Here is a 22481-nt window from a genome sequence, read left to right as displayed (position 1 = left end):
ATGTGTAGGAATTTAGTGACAGTGACACTTATTTGGGGGGGGTATAGAGTGCTAACATGTGTAGGAATTGTGTGACAGTGACACTTATCGGGGGTATAGAGTGCTAACCTGTGTAGGAATTGTGTGACAGTGACACTTATTGGGGGGGGGGAGGGGGTATAGAGTGCCAACATGTGTAGGAAATGTGTGACAGTGACACTTATGTGGGGGGTATAGAGTGCTAACATGTGTAGGAAATGGGTGACAGTGACACTTATGGGGGGTAAAGTGTGCTAACATGTGTAGGAATTGTGTGACAGTGACACTTACGTGGGGGATGTAGAGTGCTAACATGTGTAGGAATTATGTGATAGTGACACTTATGGGGGGTAAAGTGTGCTAACATGTGTAGGAATTGTGTGACAGTGACACTTATCGGGGGTATAGAGTGCTAACATGTGTAGGAATTGTGTGACAGTGACACTTATTGGGGGGGGGGGGGTATAGAGTGCCAACATGTGTAGGAAATGTGTGACAGTGACACTTATGTGGGGGTATAGAGTGCTAACATGTGTAGGAAATGGGTGACAGTGACACTTATGGGGGGTATAGAGTGCTAACATGTGTAGGAATTGTGTGACAGTGACACTTATGTGGGGGATGTAGAGTGCTAACATGTGTAGGAATTATGTGACAGTGGACACTTATGGGGGGTAAAGTGTGCTAACATGTGTAGGAATTGTGTGACAGTGACACTTATTGGGGGGGGGGGGGGTATAGAGTGCTAACCTGTGTAGGAATTATGTGACAGTGAAACTATGGGGGGTAAAGTGTGCTAACATGTGTAGGAATTTAGTGACAGTGACACTTATTTGGGGGGGGGGGGTATAGAGTGCTAACATGTGTAGGAATTGTGTGACAGTGACACTTATCGGGGGTATAGAGTGCTAACCTGTGTAGGAATTGTGTGACAGTGACACTTATTGGGGGGGGGGGGGGTATAGATTGCCAACATGTGTAGGAAATGTGTGACAGTGACACTTATGTGGGGGGTATAGAGTGCTAACATGTGTAGGAAATGGTGACAGTGACACTTATGGGGGGTAAAGTGTGCTAACATGTGTAGGAATTGTGTGACAGTGACACTTACGTGGGGGATGTAGAGTGCTACAGGTGTAGGAGTTATGTGACAGTGACATTTATGGGGGGTAAAAGTGTGCTAACATGTGTAGGAATTGTGTGACAGTGACACTTATCGGGGGTATAGAGTGCTAACCTGTGTAGGAATTGTGTGACAGTGACACTAATTTGGGGGGGGGGGGTATAGAGTGCCAACATGTGTAGGAAATATGTGACAGTGACACTTATGGGGGGTATAGAGTGCTAACATGTGTAGGAAATGGGTGACAGTGACACTTATGGGGGGTAAAGTGTGCTACATGTGTAGGAATTGTGTGACAGTGACACTTATGTGGGGGATGTAGAGTGCTAACATGTGTAGGAATTATGTGACAGTGACACTTATGGGGGTAAAGTGTGCTAACATGTGTAGGAATTTAGTGACAGTGACACTATTTGGGGGGGGGGTAAGTGCAAATGGTGTGGAACGTGTGACAGTGACACTTATGGGGGTAAAGTGTGCTAACATGTGTAGGAATTGTGTGACAGTGACACTACGTGGGGGATGTAGAGTGCTAAACATGTGTAGGAATATGTGACAGTGACACTTATGGGGGTAAGTGTGCTAACATGTGTAGGAATTGTGTGACAGTGACACTTATCGGGGGTATAGAGTGCTAAATGTGTAGGAATGTGTGACAGTGACACTTATGGGGGGTATAGAGTGCCAACATGTGTAGGAAATGTGTGACAGTGACACTTATGTGGGGGGTATAGAGTGCAACATGTGTAGGAAATGGGTGACAGTGACACTTATGGGGGGTAAAGTGTGCTAACATGTGTAGGAATTGTGTGACAGTACACTTATTTGGGGGGGGGGGGGGTATAGAGTGCTAACATGTGTAGGAATTATGTGACAGTGACACTTATGGGGGGTAAAGTGTGCTTAATGTGTAGGAATTTAGTGACAGTGACACTTATTTGGGGGGGGGGTTTATAGAGTGCTAATAGTGTAGGAAATGGGTGGACAGTGACACTGTGGGGGGTATAGAGTGCGTAATTGTGTAGGAATTATGTGACAGTGACACTTATTGGGGGTAAAGAGTGCTAACCTGTGTAGAAATTATGTGACAGTGACACTTATGTGGGGGGGGGTATAGAGTGCTAACATGTGTAGGAATTATGTGACAGTGACACTTATGGGGGGTTGTAGTGTGCTAATATGTGTAGGAAATGAGTGACAGTGACACTTTTGTGGGGGGTTATAGAGTGCTAACATGTGTAGGAATTATGTGTGACAGTGACACTTATGGGGGGTTATAGAGTGCTAACATGTGTAGGAGTTATGTGACAGTGACACTTATGTGGGGGTATAGAGTGCTAACATGTGTAGGAATTATGTGACAGTGACACTTATCGGGGGTATAGAGTGCGTAATTGTGTAGGAATTATGTGACAGTGACACTGATGTGACAGTGACACTTATGTGGGGATATAGAGTGCTAACCTGTGTAGGAATATGTGACAGTGACACTAATGGGGGGTATAGAGTGCTAACATGTGTAGGAATTATGTGACAGTGACACTTATCGGGGGTATAGAGTGCTAACCTGTGTAGGAATTATGTGACAGTGACACTTATCGGGGGTATAGAGTGCTAATATGTGTAGGAATTGTGTGACAGTGGACACTTATCGGGGGTAGAGAGTAGAGCTAACCTGTGTAGGAATTATGTGACAGTGACACTTATAAGGGGTATAGAGTGCTAACATGTGTAGGAATTATGTGACAGTGACACTTATGGGGGGTATAGAGTGCTAACATGTGTAGGAATTATGTGACAGTGACACTTATCGGTGGTATAGAGTGCGCAATTGTGTAGGAATTATGTGACAGTGACACTTATCGGGGTATAGAGTGCTAACATGTGTAGGAATTGTGTGACAGTGACACTTATGTGGGGGTATAGAGTGCTAACATGTGTAGGAATTATGTGACAGTGACACTTATGGGGGGTGGGGGTAAAGTGTGCTAACATGTGTAGGAATTGTGTGACAGTGACACTTATGGGGAGGGGGGGGGGTAAAGTGTGCTAACATGTGTAGGAATTGTGTGACAGTGACACTTATGGGGGGGGGGGTTAAAATGTGCTAACATGTGTAGGAATTGTGTGACAGTGACACTAATGTAGGAGTATAGAGTGCTAACATGTGTAGGAAATGTGTGACAGTGACACTTATGTAGGGTATAGAGTGTTAACATGTGGAGGAATTATGTGACAGTGACACTTGTGGGGGGGGGGGGGGGGGTAAAGTGTGCTAACATGTGTAGGAATTGTGTGACAGAGACACTTTTGTGGGGGGGGGGGGGGGGTATAGTGTGCTAACGTGTGTAGGAATGTGTGACAGTGACACTTATGTAGGAGTATTGAGTGCCAACATGTGTAGGAAATGGGTGACAGTGACACTTATGGGGGGGTATAGAGTGCTAACATGTGTAGGAAATGGGTGACAGTGACACTTATGGGGGTATAGAGCGCCAACATGTGTAGGAATTATGTGACAGTGACACCTGGGGGGGGGGGGGTATAGGGTGCTAACATGTGTAGGAATTATGTGACAGTGACACCTAGGGGGGGGGGTATAGAGTGCTGACATGTGTAGGAATTATGTGACAGTGACACCTTGGGGGTATAGAGTGCTAACATGGGTAGGAATTGTGTGACAGTGACACCTAGGGGGGTATAGAGTGCTAACATGTGTAGGAATTATGTGACAGTGACTCTTATGCGGGGTATAGAGTGCTGAAATGAGTAGGAAAGGTGTGCCAGTGACTCTTGTGGGGGTGTAGTGTGCTAACATGTGTAGGAATTATGTGCCAGTGACACTTATTGGGGGGGTGGGTTGTAGAGTGCCAACATGTGTAGGAATTATGTGACAGTGACTCTTATGGGGGTATAGTGTGCTAACATGTGTAGCCATTATGCTACATATTCAAATTCTTACAGTACAGTTAAGTTAGTCAGTCATTCAGTTAGTCTTGGTATTTATTTATTTATTTATTTACTCATTTATTCATTTATATATTTATTTATATAATTATTTATTTATTTATCTATTTATTTATATAATTATTTATTTATCTACTTATTCATACAACTATTTATTTATTTAGTTATTTATTTATTTATCAATTTATTTATTTATTCATTCATTTTCATTCATTCATTCATTCATTTCATTCCTTCATTTCATTCATTTCATTCATTCATTCATTCATTCATTCATTCATTCATTCATTCATTCATTCATTCATCCTTTCATTTATTCATCAATTATTCGTTCATTCATTAGTATTAGTCGGGAAGGGGGGCTTCGGCTTCACCGGGTGTTTACACACCGACTAAACTTCACATATTCATTCATTCATTAGTCGGGAAGGGGAGCTTCGGCTTCACCGGGTGTCTTACACACCGACTAAACTTCACATATTCATTCATTCTATCATTAGTCGGGAAGGGGGGCTTCGGCTTCACCGGGTGTCTTACACACCGACTAAACTTCACATTTATTCGATAGGTCATTCATTCATTCATCCATTCATTACACGGGCCATGGCAAGAGCGCCTCCACGTGGTGTAGCCTGGATGTAGATGGATTATGTTCTACTACTTATGCTAAGAAAATTAATCCATCTACAACTAAACGCTCTTAGGTTTTCTTGCATACCGGACGTGTGTTTCTAGCACACCGGATAGGCATTTCCGATGAATTCAGCCGTGCTGGAAAACTCCATCTGGCATCCCCCCTTGCCAGATGAGTCACGCGCTGTGACGTAATAATTTCAATTTCTTTTATAATACACTTTATGTAATCATAATTATGAGATTTAAATAGATAAGTTCCATTAACATTAACTTTACAAAAATATACTTAAAACAAAAACAAAAAACATAATAACCCTTAAAAGACGTGATACTGTAGGAACTTCTTGACGTATGCAGTAAACATCATCGCACGCGCTTTTTGGTGATACTTATAAAAATGCGCTTTTTTATGTATTTTCTCCATAAAATTTATGTATGCTAGAAAAAATATTTATCAGGTGTGTCCGTTCCGGATAGAAAAATCCGACCCTCGGGCACGCTGCGTGGCCGGTAACTCGGCAAGCCTCGTTACCTGGCAACGCGATGCCCTCGGGTCGGATTTTTCTATTCGGAACGGGAACACATGACAGATACTATCATTCCGGTCATGTGACCAGTGCTGGAAAACCCCATCTTACATACCCCATGTAAGATGAGTCACGCGCAACAACGCGCCACTTCTTATTTCATTTATTTCAGTATGGTTTATGAAAGATATAGTATGCCATTTCAATAAAGCGCAATCAAATATATGTTTGCAAGACTTTTATTAAAATAAAACATAATTCATCGTAAAAAACGCTATTTTTAGTTATTTAAAATTACTGCGCTCTATGACGCTCCTGGTAAATGATCAACTTACAAGGCAAAAATGGTCCCAGAATCGGCACTTGTCAATAAAAATACGCCATTTTGTTTGCCATGAAAATTTTCTCACTTAATGTTTGCCAGAAATCACATTACGTCCTCCCCCTTGAATATAATACATATATCTTAGTATATCTTTGATTTCGTACCAAATAATAATTCTATTTTCACCAAAAAATAATAATATTTTCGCCCAAAGTAGCCTTATTTTCGAAAAAATCATTAATTAATGCTAAATAACCGTCACCTGAATATAAGAATGATATAAACAAAGTTTTTATCTAAAAAAAAATCTACCTAATGACAAACATTTGTAATCTTATTTTCGTATTTTAGTCAACAAAGCTATTTTCGCGAAAATAGAGTATTTCGTATTTTAGACTAAAATACGAAAACAGTGAATAAGTATATATGTGTTATATTTGAGTTGAGTTATGGCAATGATTACTTAAACAATAAGTAGACAGGAATCAAAGATTATTTTCATTATTATTCATTCAATTTAAAGCACGTACATCACAATGAAACATATCATGGAGTACAAATAAAAACATTTATATAAAACTTAACATCAGTTTAAACTCACTACAAGTCTATTATCCTCATTCATGAGGACGTTTCGCTTGTCTGCCCTTTGCGTTTTTGCGAATGACCTTAGGACTGTTCCAAGAAACACGTCCATGCCACCTTCCCTTTTGCCCGGGTGAACCAATTAAGTCTCTATCATAATGTCTGGTGAATGTCAGACGCTTCCCCATGTCGTCATAATCATCCACAAGAGCCTTTTTAAGTCTTTCATTTACTGATTTTCTGATTTTTGTTGGTGTCATGTTCGTATGTGCCGGAAATCTTCCTCTCTGGACGATGGCAGACACCCACACACGCTCTGTTCCACGCTGCTTCAATTCAGACACTAGCTATTATATTGGTAGCGATCTCTTCGGGTCGACACTGCCCATCGATGTCATTTCCTCCGGTGTTCATGAAGACATCTGGAATAATAAAATAAATAATATTACCTATATAATATAACGAAAACCAGTGCATACTTAGGCGTGATTCAGATATAGGAGTTGAGAGTTTAGTAAATGGAGTAAAAAGGAAAAACTGTTTGTCAAAGACATACCTATTCAAACAAGACTTCATTCTGATTTTGAAACACACAACAGGACGAAATAGCCAATACATACCTGCGGGAATATCAGGCGACCACCAAGTTAGCTATCCGTAGCACCGGTGATGCCAATTGTTTATTCAACGCCGTTTTTACTCTGTTGGTTGGCAACGAGTCACGAAGCATTGAACAGATGCTGTCTAGAAATGGTGGTCAATAAATACAAATTCCTCAATCATAAATAAGCAAGATCATTCAAAGAAGTTAGTCCTTATTATATCCATACATACATTTACAAAAAGTAAGATGAATTTGAGCACTGAACAGTGATAACATTAATTGCTAATTATATTATTAAGGTTGACGAACTGTAAACTTGATGTTGACGAAACAACTACCCATTCTGTAAAGTGCTGTGTTCTTTTATGAAAATAACTTAAAGGGTGATCGTAAACATTTCGTAAAACTGCGAGTAGCATTACAAGCATCGGTATTACAACTGCTTCTGTACAGCGCCGTAGCCACACTGAGGCACACCGAGGCAGCAGCATCGGTTAAAATTTGCAATGCAAAAATAAAAAAAGGTAATGAAAAGTAATAAATTTGCATCTGAATTCGAGACACCACCACAATATAACAGAACTAAGAACAATTATGCACAATGTCGTAGTAACAGCTATAGATGCTAAGGCAAGTTCAGGCACGATCCTCGCTGTTATTGAGCCTTGTCCGACTCCGTTCGACAGCAATTTTTGCGCGCTATTGTTCAAAAGATCCGCATGAATTTTACCCTACATTGGTAGACATGCTTCGTACAGGTCAAGAATCGGGGTTTGTGATGGACCTGGACACATTTTGAGTGGTTGGCGCAGACGGTTTTATTGATATGATCCTCTGCATTGTCAAGATTTACGGTCATGAACGTAAGGGTTACAAAATATACTAAGGTCCAGGTCCGACAATGATTCATTGAGAAGAACTGCATTTAACTAGTATGACCTATAAATAAAACGCCTGTGTGATGCAAAAAAGTCGAAAGCAAGCAGCACCGGTATTTATCACTTCATGTCGTAACTACTTTGCCTGCTCCAAGTTGTATTCCACATTCTTTACAGTTTGTCCGGATTTAGCAGTTTTGGTCATAAACAGTTTTCGTATGAAGAGATATTTAACATTCTTAACTTCAATGTTAAACTGTTCCAAGTAACCTGCAATTAAACAGAGAAAGTTCAACATTTCTAGGGAGACGCACTGTAACTGGCTACGGTATGCCGATAGTGAATTTGTGTTTGCACATGTAGATGTTAGGCACATAGAATTTAATTGTTCACCATTTAAAGATTGGAAAATGCTGTTAAGGGTTAAAATAGGTATCTTACCAAGTCACAACAGTTCTAAAACACATGTGTATTAAAGAGGTAACCGCTAGTGTGATATTTATAAAAAGTTTGTACAGGAAAAACAGAATCGATAAATGCGTGTTGAGCACAGCTTATTCCGATAAATTATTCGAAAACAGACATGTTCTTATTGCCATAGTTCACCAAGTTATTATAACACTTTCATCACGAGAAATTCCTCTTAGAGGGAGGTGGTTAAAAGATCAAAACGCGAGGGTAGCAATTTTAACTTCTTTAACTGGATAAGCAGACATGATGAACAACTTTCTAACCATCTGAAAAGTAGTCTAAAGAAAGCGAAGTATACATCGCAATTCCAAATGGAAACATTACATGTATGGTTGACTATATACGTGAAAAGATTGTATGTGATGTTTCAAAATGCCAGTTTTTTGGCATCATAGTTGATGAAATGATGATATTAGTGTAACAGAACAGATGAGTGTTTGTGTGCGGTATATTGTTGGTAAGGAAATAAATGTTTTTTTAGAACTGCCACGAAGTGATGCAAGGACCATTTCAAACAACCTTATTGAAAACCTACACAACTGGTCTTAGATCTAACGAAGTGGCGAGGGAAAGGGATTGATGTTGCATAGATAAGGAGAGGCAAATCTAATTATGCACTCAGGTTCCACAAATTCACAATTGTATGAGCACCTTTCAACATCTTACTCACTAATCTTTAAAAAGGAAAACATAATCTTAACAGACACATGTCGGGTAAAAGCGCAGTGTCGACCTTTTTAGCCGATGCATCAGTGTGAGGAGGAAAACGGGGCTGTCATATTTCAATGTGTGCCTCGAAACGACAGACTCTCCCAACACTCAGTGTTTCATTAGTACCCTGTTGGTTCATTATGAGCATATGTACGACGCACTAAATGATACTGTTGAGGAATCGTCTGGCAAGTCAGCTATTGATGTGTCAAGTTATTTGTGGTCAATGGAAATAATCGAGTTTATTGTGGAGGCATTTTGACCAAATATATATTGGCATTCATAAGGCCACTACATGTCTGTTAAGCCTGTGACTTGTTACGGCCGGGCTCACATTGAAGCTAACAACCTTGATATCGCAGAGGTATACGAGCCAAATCCGTCTATTTTAAACATATCTATGACAGGTCAGTGAGAATAGCTGTACGAAAAATTATTGTGCAGTGTATGTTTATGAACTTATAGTTTTGCTCCCCATAGCTTTACAGAGGAAAAAAAGGTATATATATAGATGAATTTATATAGATTTATCAATATATACTTCTTATTTCAAAATCATGTGGCACGACGGTTGTAAATATTTGAATCAGTTGCAGGCGTACTGATATATGTGAAAAAGAGTGCCGGACGAGATCGTTGAGGATCTGCTTGAGATATGTGGGCAGATCCGCCGTCTCGTCGGGAAGGCGGCACTTAGTAGTGTCGTCGAACTCCTGCCGAGACGTCACGCGTCAGCTGAAGAGCGGCGGCATGTCTTCCTGGTCGTCAATTCCCAGCGGATCAAGACGGGCCAGTGCTATCCGACATCCAGTATATGTAGTTTGGGCGGAGCTATGAATATTAAAATTTTATTTTGAAAAAGCGATGCCGTACTGTGTTGTGATGAGGTTATTCTCAACTATAAAACTACGTAGCAAATGTCGACTCAACGTTTGTCAAAGTTACCGTTCTTGACCTGTTACTAGGGAGTGTTTCTACGCATATTTCAGTATTTTTGGGTGAATCGTTGATCAAATCTTATCAAGTGTAATGGAATAAAGTTAAAAACGTCATCGCCAGGGTATTGTATGAACGGTACAGCCCCTTATGCGTACATATAGGCCATACTAGAATATAGCCATAGACGTATATAGGTACATAGCTAAACGAGCTAAACGTAGAAAGTCCATTTACGTTGTATTTCGCAACCCGTAACATCTTTATTACAAAACTGCTTTCTTGGTAAAATAACACCATGTCACCGTGATTTGTTGTCAATATTGTATAAATACAATGTTCGTTAACGTGTCCCCTAGAGTGTCATATAGACGGATAACCATTACATGTTACGAAAACCAGTAGGAGGTCATTTTATGCTCAGCTCAGGCCTTAAGGGTCTCCTTAGGTAACAAACAGTAGGTCGAGGTTTTTATATGCAGCTCAGACCTTATATGTCCACATAAGACAGGGGCGTAGCCAGCGTTACGCACGTACGCACGTGCGTATTATCAATTTAAAAATGAAAACAATAAAAATTACCAGAAAGTGGCATCAAAGTAGAGGGCTAAGCTAGTTATTGATAATAGAATAAAGGGAATATAAGCTATAGTAAGCATTGTTTCTCTGTGCTAGATACGGCTTACTGAGCATTAATTAATCACTTGGTAACTACATAGACGGCGGCCTCGCACCTAATAATCCCGCCAAATACACATCATTGTTCAACTTGTTCGTTCCATTTTATTTGTTTGCCCCGGGAGCCTCCCCCCCCCCCCCGCATCCCCCTACCCGACCCCCCCCCCCATCGGCTTCAGGGATATTCCCTACCACACCCTCCCCCTTTCGTGCGTAACATTCATTTAAGCCTGGCTACGCCTCTGTAAGTATTGTCTCTAAAGTCGATAACCATTAGGCAGAGGTCACTGTAATTATGTTCAGCGTTGGCCTTAAATGTCCCTCAAAAAGTCTCTTAAAGCGACAACCACTCGGCGGTGGTTACTATATGTTCAACGCAGACTTTGTTCCCCAATGTATGTGCCTCCTTAGGCGACAACCAGTAGGCGGAGGTAATTTGATATACAAGTCAAGACTAAACTGTCCCTATAATGTAAGTCCGTAAAATCTAAGGCGACAACCAGCTGACGGAGGTCACCATATGTTCAGCTGAGGTCTAGTATGTCCCTTATATGTGGATAGTAAGGCGATAACCAGAAGGCGGTGTCAATATATATATCCAAGCGGATTACCAGTAAACGGAGGTCATCATGAGTTCCGTTCAAGACTAGAACGTCCGTATAAGGGTCCTCCAAGGCGATCACCAGTAGACGGATATATATGTCCTTATGAGTTCCGTTCAAGACTAGAACGTCCGTATAAGGGTCCTCCGAGGCGATAACCAGTAAACGGAGGTCATTATGAGGTCCGTTTAAGACTAGAACGTCCGTATAAGGGTCCTCCGAGGCTATAACCAGTAAACGGAGGTCATTATGAGGTCCGTTCAAGACTAGAACGTCCGTATAAGGGTCCTCCGAGGCGATAACCAGTAAACGGAGGTCATTGTGAGGTCCGTTCAAGACCAGAACGTCCGTATAAGGGTCCTCCGAGGCGATAACCAATAAACGGAGGTCATTATGAGGTCCGTTCAAGACTAGAACGTCCGTATAAGGGTCCTCAAAGGCGATAACCAGTAGACGGAGGTCATCATGAGGTCCGTTCAAGGTCCTCCGAGGCGATAACCAGTAAACGGAGGTCATTATAAGGTCCGTTCAAGACTAGAACGTCCGTATAAGGGTCCTCCGAGGCGATAACCAGTAAACGGAGGTCATCATGAGGTCCGTTCAAGACTATAACGTCCGTATAAGGGTCCTTCCTTGCGATAACCAGTAGATGGATGTCATTATGAGTTCAGTTCAAGACTATAACGTCCGTATAAGGGTCTTTCAAGGCGACAACTAGTAAGCTATGTTCAGCTAAGTCTAGTATGTCCCTATTAGGTGTCTTTTATGGCAACAACCAGTAGACGGAGGTCAATTTGTGTTAGGTTCAAGAACCGAACGTCCGTATAAGGGTCTTCCAATTGGACGAACAGTAGACGGAGGACAATAAATATACAGCTCAAGACTAGAATGTCACTTTAATGTATTGTAGAAGGCGACAGCCAGTAGACGGGTACTATATGTTCAGTCGAGGTCTAGTATGTCACTATTGTGTGTCTATTGTGACAACAACCAATAGACGGAGGTCATTAAATATACATTTTAAGTCTAGAATGACCCTATTATGTATTGCATAAGGCGATAACCAGTAAACGGATTTCATTAGATTTACAGATCGAGACTATAATGTCCCTGTAATGTATTGTATAAGGCGACAACAACTAGGCGGAGATCACTATTTGTTCGGCTGAGGGATAGTATGTCAATATTATTAGCCTATTAGGACGACAACCAGTAGTCGGAGGTCATTCAATTTATAGTTAAAGCTTAGAAAGTCCCTATAATGCATTGTATAAGGCGACAACCAGTAGACGGAGGTCATTACATGTATTGTATAAGAAAGCAACCAGTTGGCCGAGGTCACGATATATGTTCAGCGGATGTCTGGTATGTCCTTATTATAAAATTATGTCTCCTATGGCTTCAACCTGCAGGTGGAGGTCACTTTATGATCAGTTCGGGTCTAGTATTTCCCTTAAATGTACCTATAAGGGGGACACAGTCTCTAGTATGCTTTCTATACGGCGACAAGCAGTAGGCAGAGGTATATATAGTCTCATCTTCGACTCGATAATTAAGATGTCTTTTGAGGACATGTGTTCTTACACTGTGGTAATAGGATGTGATGTCAATACATGTACGGTATTATTCTATTAACATTTTGTCCGTCTGTCCATCAGCAACTGTAGTATTATCGTCACTTCATACCCCTTAAAAGGGCCTTATTATTTTCGTTTCCATGATGCTGTTCATGGGTCCGTACTTGACGTAACGTGGTTAAATGGTGTATACCTTAACTCCAAATAGGGAGGCTAAATGTTTCCTTAATATTGCTTTATTGGTGACAACCTTGGAGCAATCATGGACATTAAATCTTATGCAAATGGCCAAGTGATAAAATGCAATTGCAAATGGTACAAAATTATATCATTTTATTGGTTTTATACATAATATTTATACAATCAGGTATCAAATTATAACATATACAATGGACTGTGAATGCTAATATGAGACAGAGGAAGAGAGGGAGAGAACAAAATGAATGAATAGAAATAGATAGAGCAGACACACTAAAAGGGAAAACGGAGGGATAGATCATACACCTCCAGTTAGACAGGTAGAAGAAGCATGCACAAGAGCAGGCAAAGATGGAGACACACACACACACCCATATATACACTCCCACTAACGCACAACACACACACACGCACACACATCGCGGAAGATAACACACACACACACAAACACACACACAGAGGAAGATATTTACACATAGATAAAACACAGAGAACACACACACACACACACACATCGTGGAACACACACACGCACGCACGCACGCACACATACACACACACGCGCACACACACATCGTGGAACACACACACACACACACGCACGCGCGCACGCACACATACACACACACGCGCACACACACACACACAGAGGAAGATAGCAAAGGAGGATAACTTACATATACATTCAGAGGAAGATAACATTGTTTTGGTAAACAATAATCAACAATTAAATTTGAATCATATGGTAGACAATTGTGCATGGTTTTTATTTTCATATCAACCACTCAAACGATTTAAGAAAAAATCAAATTTCTTGCCGAAAAATAGATAATATGTCATTGAGCAGAGACAAAAAATACATTTTTGAAATGTAAGAAACTGATTTCCTTTGCATTGATAAAAGTAAAATGATTTCACTGAAAACAATGCATGAACAACATTCCTGAAATATTTTTGGTGCCTGGCCGGCGTGAGGTTTGACAGTACTAACTGGTTCAAATCCTCGTCGAGTTCCAGTGTCCGTAAAAAAGCGAAATTACGACATAAATCATGAAATTGATTCACTTTGGTTTGTACTTTCGATAACTCTTAAACTCCCTGTGCATGATGACCTCCATCTCCTCCTTAGTGCGCGTCACACCTGTTGGACATGAAACATGAAGATAAGATTAGGATTGAGACTTTCAGAACATAACTATTTTGATATATTAATAATATTCAATAACGATCATATCTAATTTACTTTATAGTTTATTATTTTTCATTTTTATTTACTACATATCTCAAAAAGAAGAAAATTCTTAGCATCAGACTATTTTTAAAGACCTAGGAATACACAGACCAAAACAGATATTTCCACATACTACTAGAGATGTCACTAGAAATTATTCCTACACAAACTATGGAGCCATTTTTTGTGTACATGGATTTACAGTTTAAGTTGGCTAGACAGATAGACAGACAGGTTAAAGTGTTTCCTGTATAGACTCTAATAAAGATATTTTCTAAGGGTGTCATGAAAATTGCATAATTATTTTTAATGAATATTGATCCCAAGTTTGTATTTACCTTTGTTGAACATTTCCTCTGCTTTTGCTTTCGAGTACCCTTTCTTCTTGTAAAACATCATGATTGCCTGGAAAATTGGACATCATTTTAAAAAAAAAAATAACAATAAAGCCCCATTAGTTAGTGACATAAAAATACTAGATATGAGCAATATACATGACCCTTTAGTCCGATTAAATACTGTCAGTGTTCTATCAAATCAACATTACTTATCTGATAGTCATGAACACAAAAAAATGTGTGCCCTTTAGACTAGCAATTTCTCAAGACTAAAACTTAGACATTTAACTCGTACATGTGGTCAACAAGTGCTTGGAGTTCAACCTCTAACACATATTTCAAAACATTTACCAGTGTTAACTTATAAGAATGATAAAATCTGAAGAGAATCTTAAATTCTGGCAGAGCTCACCTCAGGGACCCAGACATCAAACACATAGTCTATGTGTTTCATTGTGTCTAGTTTTAGCTCTTGAATATATCCAATGTATCCCTCTACTACACGATCAATCGGGATAAATAATAGAATGAATCTTGTATTCCTTTTTCAATACCCTTATGCAATAGAATCAACTTTTTCATAAAGCCTCATCACACAAGTGTGATAACAAGAACATTTCACTAAAATGAGATAAATATAAGACACATGTATTGCCTTAAAAGCATCAGATTTATCCTAATAATTTTAGAACTAAAAACTCTTACACAAAAAATAAGTCAAATCCACAAATATAATATAAATGTTATCAACCTAAGGAAGCCAAGTCAACAAATGTACCTGTTCATCATCATCAATAGGACCAAATCCACTGTGTTTTATTGCTCTCCTGGCTCTCTGTGACATCCCAGTGGAGATAGCGTGAAGATTGCTTGCCGGTTTGCCTTGCATAATTTTCAGTAGGTATGCCTGAAATAAATAATATGAGGTTACTATATTGTAAATATCTCTTTCTTTGGATAGTGTAAACTAGACCTATGAATGAATAGGAGTATTATCCCTGCCACACTGAATTAAAAGCCATAAGTGTCATATACTATTTTTAGAAGCATTGTGTGTCCTGCACTGTTGTGGTCCTTTTCCTATAAAAGTAAGTGCAAAGTTACATTGCTGTTTCTCGAAGGCTATTATGATATTAATCATTTCGTAACAGAAAAGACAATGTGACATGTACTTGATTTAATTACTTCACTATGTATAATAAACATGTATGTATAAGTATGGTATGAACAGTAAAATCAAACATTCTTGGTTCAACATTCAACAGCAAGAGTTGAAATGTAAAACTACATCAGAAATTACATTACCTTGACTTCCTTAGACAACAGGAACTGTACTAGGGTTTCATTCTTTTCTTTAATTTTTTGCAACCTGCAGGGTAGATATAAAATTCATTAACCAACCAAGAACAAATATAGTTTGAGGCAAACCTTGTTATTCACTGTTTATCATGCAAATATTTTTATCATTTTTTATCGCCATGGCACCTTACAGTTTGTGCCTGAATCAAGAGCATAACATTTTAAGCAAAAAAAACCATCTTGACCTTCATCCATGAACTAAAGATTAAAGAACCTTCAAGAAATAATTATACATTTGTATTATTGTATACAAAATACAAATTGAACATTTCATTTACAATTTGTGTTCACACAACAACCAAAAAATTGGCCTCATAAAAATATAATTTCATTATCTCTATATAGCCATCTTCATTAACTTCAAGACTATGTTTGGAGTTATTGCACGATCCAGATTGTTTTGATGTGAAACTTGATATAATTTACCAATATAGTCTTACCTTTTTTGACCTTTCTTTGAAAGCACATCCTTTGGTCTTTTTTGCCTTAAATTCCCCTTTCTCTGGTGTTTCTCCATGATGCTCTCTTGATCTTAAAAGTATCAAAGATCAAAAGCTTATGGGTCTAAACTCTGACACAAGAAAATTGAGGGTATATCATAATCAAAAGTAAATGATATTATTGTATTTTGAAAACCCAAATGCTTCTAATTCACATGTAGTTACTTAATTAACTTACGAACATCATTATTGACCCTCATTCTGTAATATAACAGCTGAGACATGAATAATTACTATGAAAACAATCCAGTAATCTTTTGACCTTGACAGTTCAGATAAGAGCATGAATTTTAATCGTGAAATTTATTCACACCATTTTCTGTGGATCTATAACAAATTACATCTAATGGAAACTAACTGTCAGTGCAATTGCTAAATATGGACACACATATAAAATGATTAATAAATTACCCTGCTCACTCTCTAAAGAGCTCCATTCAACTGGGGCTACTGGCACCTCAAGGTCAGGGAGATCCACATCGTTGGTGGTCTGGTTCATTCGTGCAGTCATGTCAAGGCCTTCCCTTGGGGACTCTGTGTCATCCATTGTTAACAATTAAGAAACCTCATTTTTACAGACATGGCCTACATAATTTATAATGGTCTGTTATCTTTTTTTAACCTTATATTCATTGGACAAATACAGAAGAAAATTAATACACATAGCAAAAGAAAGACTCATTTGCTTACATGCTTGGGCTTGTGGTTGAATGCTTACACTCATACCCATAAGAGTGAGAAATAATGTTCACATTTCAAAATGAAAAAAGACTATTCATTCATGCAAAAACTAATTCTGAACTTTTACTGTTACCTTTGTGCACTGGTAAACAAAATAATACCTGAGAATTCATCCAAAGCCTGTTTCACTTCAAGTCTGCTAGGATCCTGCAGTGGCACCTTATAATCATAGCCAACAGACATGTGAATTAAAATGCAGCTAGTTACCATATTGATATTACAATAAAAATATCATAAAATCTATATATAAGTACAACTACAGATTGACGCTACAAAGGCATCAAGAATATAACATATCTAAAAACCATTGAAGAAATGAATGATATATTCATGCGTTCAAATTCTCAGTTTCAAATGACCTAGTTTTAAATTTGACATTAATCATTACTCAATTTGACAGAGTTTTACCAAGACTATTACTCTTTATGATTTGGTAATCAAAGTAATTGCATACATCAACTTGGCTAATTCTCATTGGCGGACAACGAATAGAATCATTTGACCCCTGATTTGAATGTTCTATCACCACACCACCTTCCCAATATAACCTCTGCATTTATCCCTAATGAGAGAAGCTTGAGCCGTAACCGAAGCCTCTCCTTCTTTATGTCTTGACTAGTCCAACATCTGTCCATTTCTTCACCAGACAAGTACAGGTCTGCAAACTGTTACAAACAATGTAAAATTAAGGTAAGATTTCAATGCAAGGAATATAACTATATATACTTATAAATGCTCCTATTGTATGTGTTTCAAAAAGGGTAATAATGAAAAACTGCTGGAAACGGATTGTTTTATTTGTACTGCATTTTATGAACTAACTAATTAAAATAATTTATAATTTATTGTTACTAAAAGTACCTTGAACTGTACAGCCTATATCAGGCCTGTGAGGCCAGTGACTTGTATAATTTCTACAAATTACTTCTCCTATGTACATACATAATCATTTATTATAATTTTATCTTTAGAAATGTATTCAGTTTATGTAGATGAACTAAAGTTCTTCAACTAACCCGTCTTAAAATGCCTATACAATTGGGCCAGCTTAATACAAAAAAATCTACATTTTATGCAAAAGCTAAAAAATAAATGGTTTTGTTATATCATTCAATAACAATAACGTATTTGTATAAAAACGGTAGGGTTTGCACCAATATTGAAGGTAGGGTCGGGTACCCAGAACCAAATAATGTTTTTATTAGGCCAAAGCTGTACAACAAAGAAGAAAAGTTACAAGAATGGCACAAATTAAATTCTATAGCAGATAAGTACCCTTATCACATAAACTCCACATGATGATCCATCAGTTTGTTTGTCATGTGGCACTGTCTGGACTTCCCATCCGTCATGGGTCAGAGCGTCTTGTCCTATGTGCCTTCTGGACCTTTCACGCAGAAATGCTCTATATATACAAACAAAACCGAGAAACAGTTAGATATTTATGTAACACTTTTCACAACAATTCCAAACATCTGGTACTTAGTATGCATTATTACACAAATTTTGGAAAATAATTGAATATTTTCAAAAACAACAACAAAAACGACAACTTACGTCCATCTGTTTCTGTACTTGTCACATTTGGATCTGGGCTCACACATAGGATTTATGTACACCAAACATTTTGCATCTGGAACTACGATCTGAAAAATGGGTCAGATGATCAGGTGAAGAAAAAAGGGTTGATTCCTAACCTATATGAACACTGAAAAAGGGAACTGATCAACAAATTGTTTTCAAAACATTAATTGCTTAAGGCTAATCCATTTAAACATATAACCCCCAGGGGAGGCACTTTTGAATTTGCCACCTCCCTACAGAAGCAAATTAACCCTTTCGGGGTCCAAATTAGCAAAAAAAAACACCCACTCATATACTATTAAAATAATTGCCTTCCCCCCAGGGTTATATGTTTTACTGGAATAGCCCTTAGTGGTTAAGTATATTTTATCCAGATATAACCACAAATGCTAGATATGTTTAAAAGACCAATACTTAGTTAAAACTAGAGCTTTTACAGGAGTGACGAATATCCCCTGAATGCCACCTGCACATAGGAATGCCAACTAATTCTTTGGAAAAAAGCCATTACTCAGAGATAATTATACACTGCCTTTCCTCTCATCACACTTTACCAAAGTATGTTATATAATTAAAATCCATTATGAAATTTAGAAGTTTCGCTGCTGATAAGAAAATGTCACAAAGGGCAATAACTTTCTGTTTATCTGAAATAGAGTTATGGCTCTTCTTGTACACAGGAAATCAACTCATTGTGCTTAACTGTTGTAATAAGTTTAATTAAATTTCATCTATTAGTTTTCAAGTTTTGCTCTGGACAATAAAAAGTACCAAAGGGCAACATCTCTGTAATAGGTTGAAATAGAGTTATGGTTCTTGTGCACTGCACTTCCTCTCCATGTGCTTTACCGTTATATGAAGCATAATTTATACCGTTGTATGTAGCTTAATTCAACTTCGTTTGTAGGGGGTAGAACTATGGAGTACAATGGAGTGTTCATAAAGAAAACGTATGCTGAAAAAACACAAACAGAAACACAGCAACAGGATTTAACAAGAAATAAGAAACATTGTCTAATGTCATTCTTACCATTAGAACCCAATGAACCTGATTTTCATTGACTGCACCAATCAAAGCATCATACTGATGCAAGGGTATCTGAAAAGATAGGAGCATGATTAAAATTCAGGTTGTCCGGTTAGTACAGTGGTTAGCGCACTCGCTTCTCAGCAAGGCAACCCGGGTTTGATTCCCCGGCTTGGGCGCATGTGAGTTTGGTTGGTGGTCACCAAGCCGGACAACACAAGACCACACTCTTGTGCAACATCGTAGTATAAGCTGTCATAGCTTTCTTCACAATCTTTGTAAAATATGTAACATTTCAACTAAAATTCAGACTATTAGCAAATTTGATTTTCATATCATATATCATACACATGTTTTAAATAGTTGTAGTAACAACTGCTTAAACATTTGCAACATAATTCAGCAAAAAAGTGACAAGAGATTACGTGTTTAGTTCTATGTTAAATTAATGCCCCACATGTATCCTTTAATTAATTTGGATTTATTTCGGTAGCAAACAAGATAGGAAAAAAAATAAGCATGCTACATGCGAATAATGATTACCTTGTTTAAGAAACCTGTAGACTCCTGATCTCCCTCAAAAATACTGGTCATATTGATGGAATCTATGTGATACACATTTTTCTTGGGCATCAGATGAAGAAATACATCAATGACCTGAAGTATAAGTCTTTGGAATAAATACAAAGAGGATAATGTAAGATCATGAAATAATTCAGCAAGTAAGTACCAAAAGTTATATTTCACCAGTGGCATAGTCAACAGTGAAATATTAACTCTTGGTGAGCATGATGGAGATTAATTGTGCTCTAACATGTAAAACAAACAATTATTCTTTTAATCATATACATTGCTTAAAACCATATAAAACAAAACAACAAACCACTAGCAAAAGGGAAAATATTCAGTGTTGAATATATTTGGCAGTTGAAAAGGTATCTATAAAATAGTCAAGTATATTATACTATAGTTTTATATGAAATCATAGAATATTAGGCTAATATTTCAATACTCTATTTTTATTTGAAAATCAGACAAGCTAAAAAAAATTACCTCGTCTGACAAGGTGCTGTTGAGAAAATGTATGCTGTGGTCAGTTATAGTGTAAGGCCCTATTTGGAATAGAAGTCTTCCAGTTGGTTGATTTTCCAAAACTTCTCTCAACACTGCAATAACAATGTATTTAGAATTTAATGCATAAACATTAATGATAATTTATATAATTTCTACAACTCTCTTTACAAAAATTACTATACTATCAACATCAAATGTATTCCAGTTCAAAAATATATAATTATAATTAAGTTGCAGTATTAGCTGTATTGCAAAAAAGCCTCATTTTTTGTGATAACTAATATATATGGTAAGCATGCCTAAAAAAAAGGTGAAATATACCTTGTTTAGTTTTGGACTCAATAATGGTTCGCATATCACTGGAACTGTCAGCAGAAGTTGTTGCCGACACATCTGCAACTAGATTTGTGGATCAATGTGGATATGTAAATAAATTAATAGCTTCATGCAGCATAAAACTTACCCTTGTGATGTTTTTCTTCTTTTTGTTTTTTTCTTCCAAAAATTGAACAACTTATATGTAACAGTACTCAAGAATGTGTATATTCAACAATAAAATATTCTTCAAACTTATATTGGCCAACTATCAACAAGTATGAAAATATGTCCATTTAATATGAAGTTATTCATAAGAAATTAATTAAGAACCTCAACACTGACATCCATTCCTGAATAAAAATATATCTATATACATTACCTGAAATATCTGTAGGTTGAAATGATATTTTTCTTGTAGAACCTTTAGAGCTGGCAGGGACAGGCAACATTTTTCCAACTGGTTCTAAAACAAATTCATAAGGATATTTGTATAGGATAGCATATAAGTATTGGGTTTAGATTAGGGTTTAAGTTGTAATTATATTTTTTCAGATACTGATTTCATTAGGGTCTTACCGAAGAGAGTCGAATACGACATTCTGGATCCAAATGCAGTACTGATAATGCAATATTTTTGTCATGACATTATTCTATCATCGCACAATGATGCTGGTTATGACATGACATTTGCAGAGTCGGATATGGCCATATTGCACTGGAGTTGAACACTGACTACCATATTTTGCAATCCGTATTGCGTGTGAATTTATGAGTGGTATATAATAAATAAAAAAGTGTGAATATGTCACATCAAGAGAAAAAATACTATGGGTTTATCCTGAAATAAACTTTATAACTGTAAATGAAAAATCTGGATAGTGTATGACTGATAATTCTGCAGTAATGAGCAACACAAGTGCAACAAGTCCAAAAATGACATTTTTGGCTGTTATTACTCTGGATATATTATATGCATTGGCAAACAAAAACCCGGGTGCCCAATACCATCACCCAATTAACATTTCCCTGAGGTTTCATGCCTCAAGGTAATATAGCTTTGGACTTTTTTGCAATTTTTTTTGCCAGTTCAAGGGCCATAAATCTGATATAAGTGCAGCAGGAAACAAAACCACAGGTGCAAAACTTCATTACCTAATAACATTCCACCAAGGTTTCTTGACTGTCAGTATTGTAGTTAAAGAGCTTCACAATCTCGCATTATACTCACGACTGGACAAACACATGGACGGAAAGACAAGTGCATTTTTGTTTTTGGCATAAAAATTGTATTATTTAATATAAGTATCCCTTACTAAAATACATACAAATATATTTATCCCTTGCCAAAACATTAAAATTAATCGAGCATTTATAACCCAGAATTTGTTAAATACCAACCTGCTTGATCAGGAACAATGTCCTCATGACATACCGGTACTGTGGTATCTTGTGGCACAATACGTGGGCATCCAT

General features: G+C 37.7%; 1 protein-coding gene across 1 annotated transcript; it reads right to left on the bottom strand.

Moving 5' to 3' along the window:
- Window positions 1-13046: 13046 nt before the first annotated feature.
- LOC128244941 (uncharacterized) lies at window positions 13047-22473 on the bottom strand. The gene is made up of 16 exons (XM_052963106.1): window positions 22407-22473; window positions 21388-21471; window positions 21012-21089; window positions 20670-20782; window positions 20160-20273; window positions 19620-19688; window positions 18563-18651; window positions 18281-18410; window positions 17554-17670; window positions 17107-17164; window positions 16676-16798; window positions 16205-16295; window positions 15711-15774; window positions 15184-15312; window positions 14406-14472; window positions 13047-13977 (listed from the first exon to the last, which is right to left on the bottom strand). The coding sequence occupies exons 2-16, from the start codon at window positions 21455-21457 to the stop codon at window positions 13898-13900; spliced, it is 1392 nt and encodes a 463-aa protein (XP_052819066.1). The 5' UTR covers window positions 21458-21471; window positions 22407-22473; the 3' UTR covers window positions 13047-13897.
- Window positions 22474-22481: the final 8 nt, after the last annotated feature.

Source organism: Mya arenaria, chromosome 8 (assembly GCF_026914265.1).
Source record: "Mya arenaria isolate MELC-2E11 chromosome 8, ASM2691426v1".
Taxonomy (NCBI): domain Eukaryota; kingdom Metazoa; phylum Mollusca; class Bivalvia; order Myida; family Myidae; genus Mya; species Mya arenaria.
Note: the sequence above shows the minus strand (reverse complement) of the source record. Positions and strands in the feature narration are given on the sequence as shown.

Coding starts and splice junctions, on each gene's coding strand:
- LOC128244941 (XM_052963106.1), bottom strand. CDS start 21,457: ATGTTGCCTGTCCCTGCCAGCTCTAAAGGTTCTACAAGAAAAATATCA. Junction 20,274..20,669: donor ACAGCACCTTGTCAGACGAG/GTAATTTTTTTT, acceptor CTTATACTTCAG/GTCATTGATGTATTTCTTCA. Junction 16,799..17,106: donor GGCTTTGGATGAATTCTCAG/GTATTATTTTGT, acceptor TGGATGACACAG/AGTCCCCAAGGGAAGGCCTT.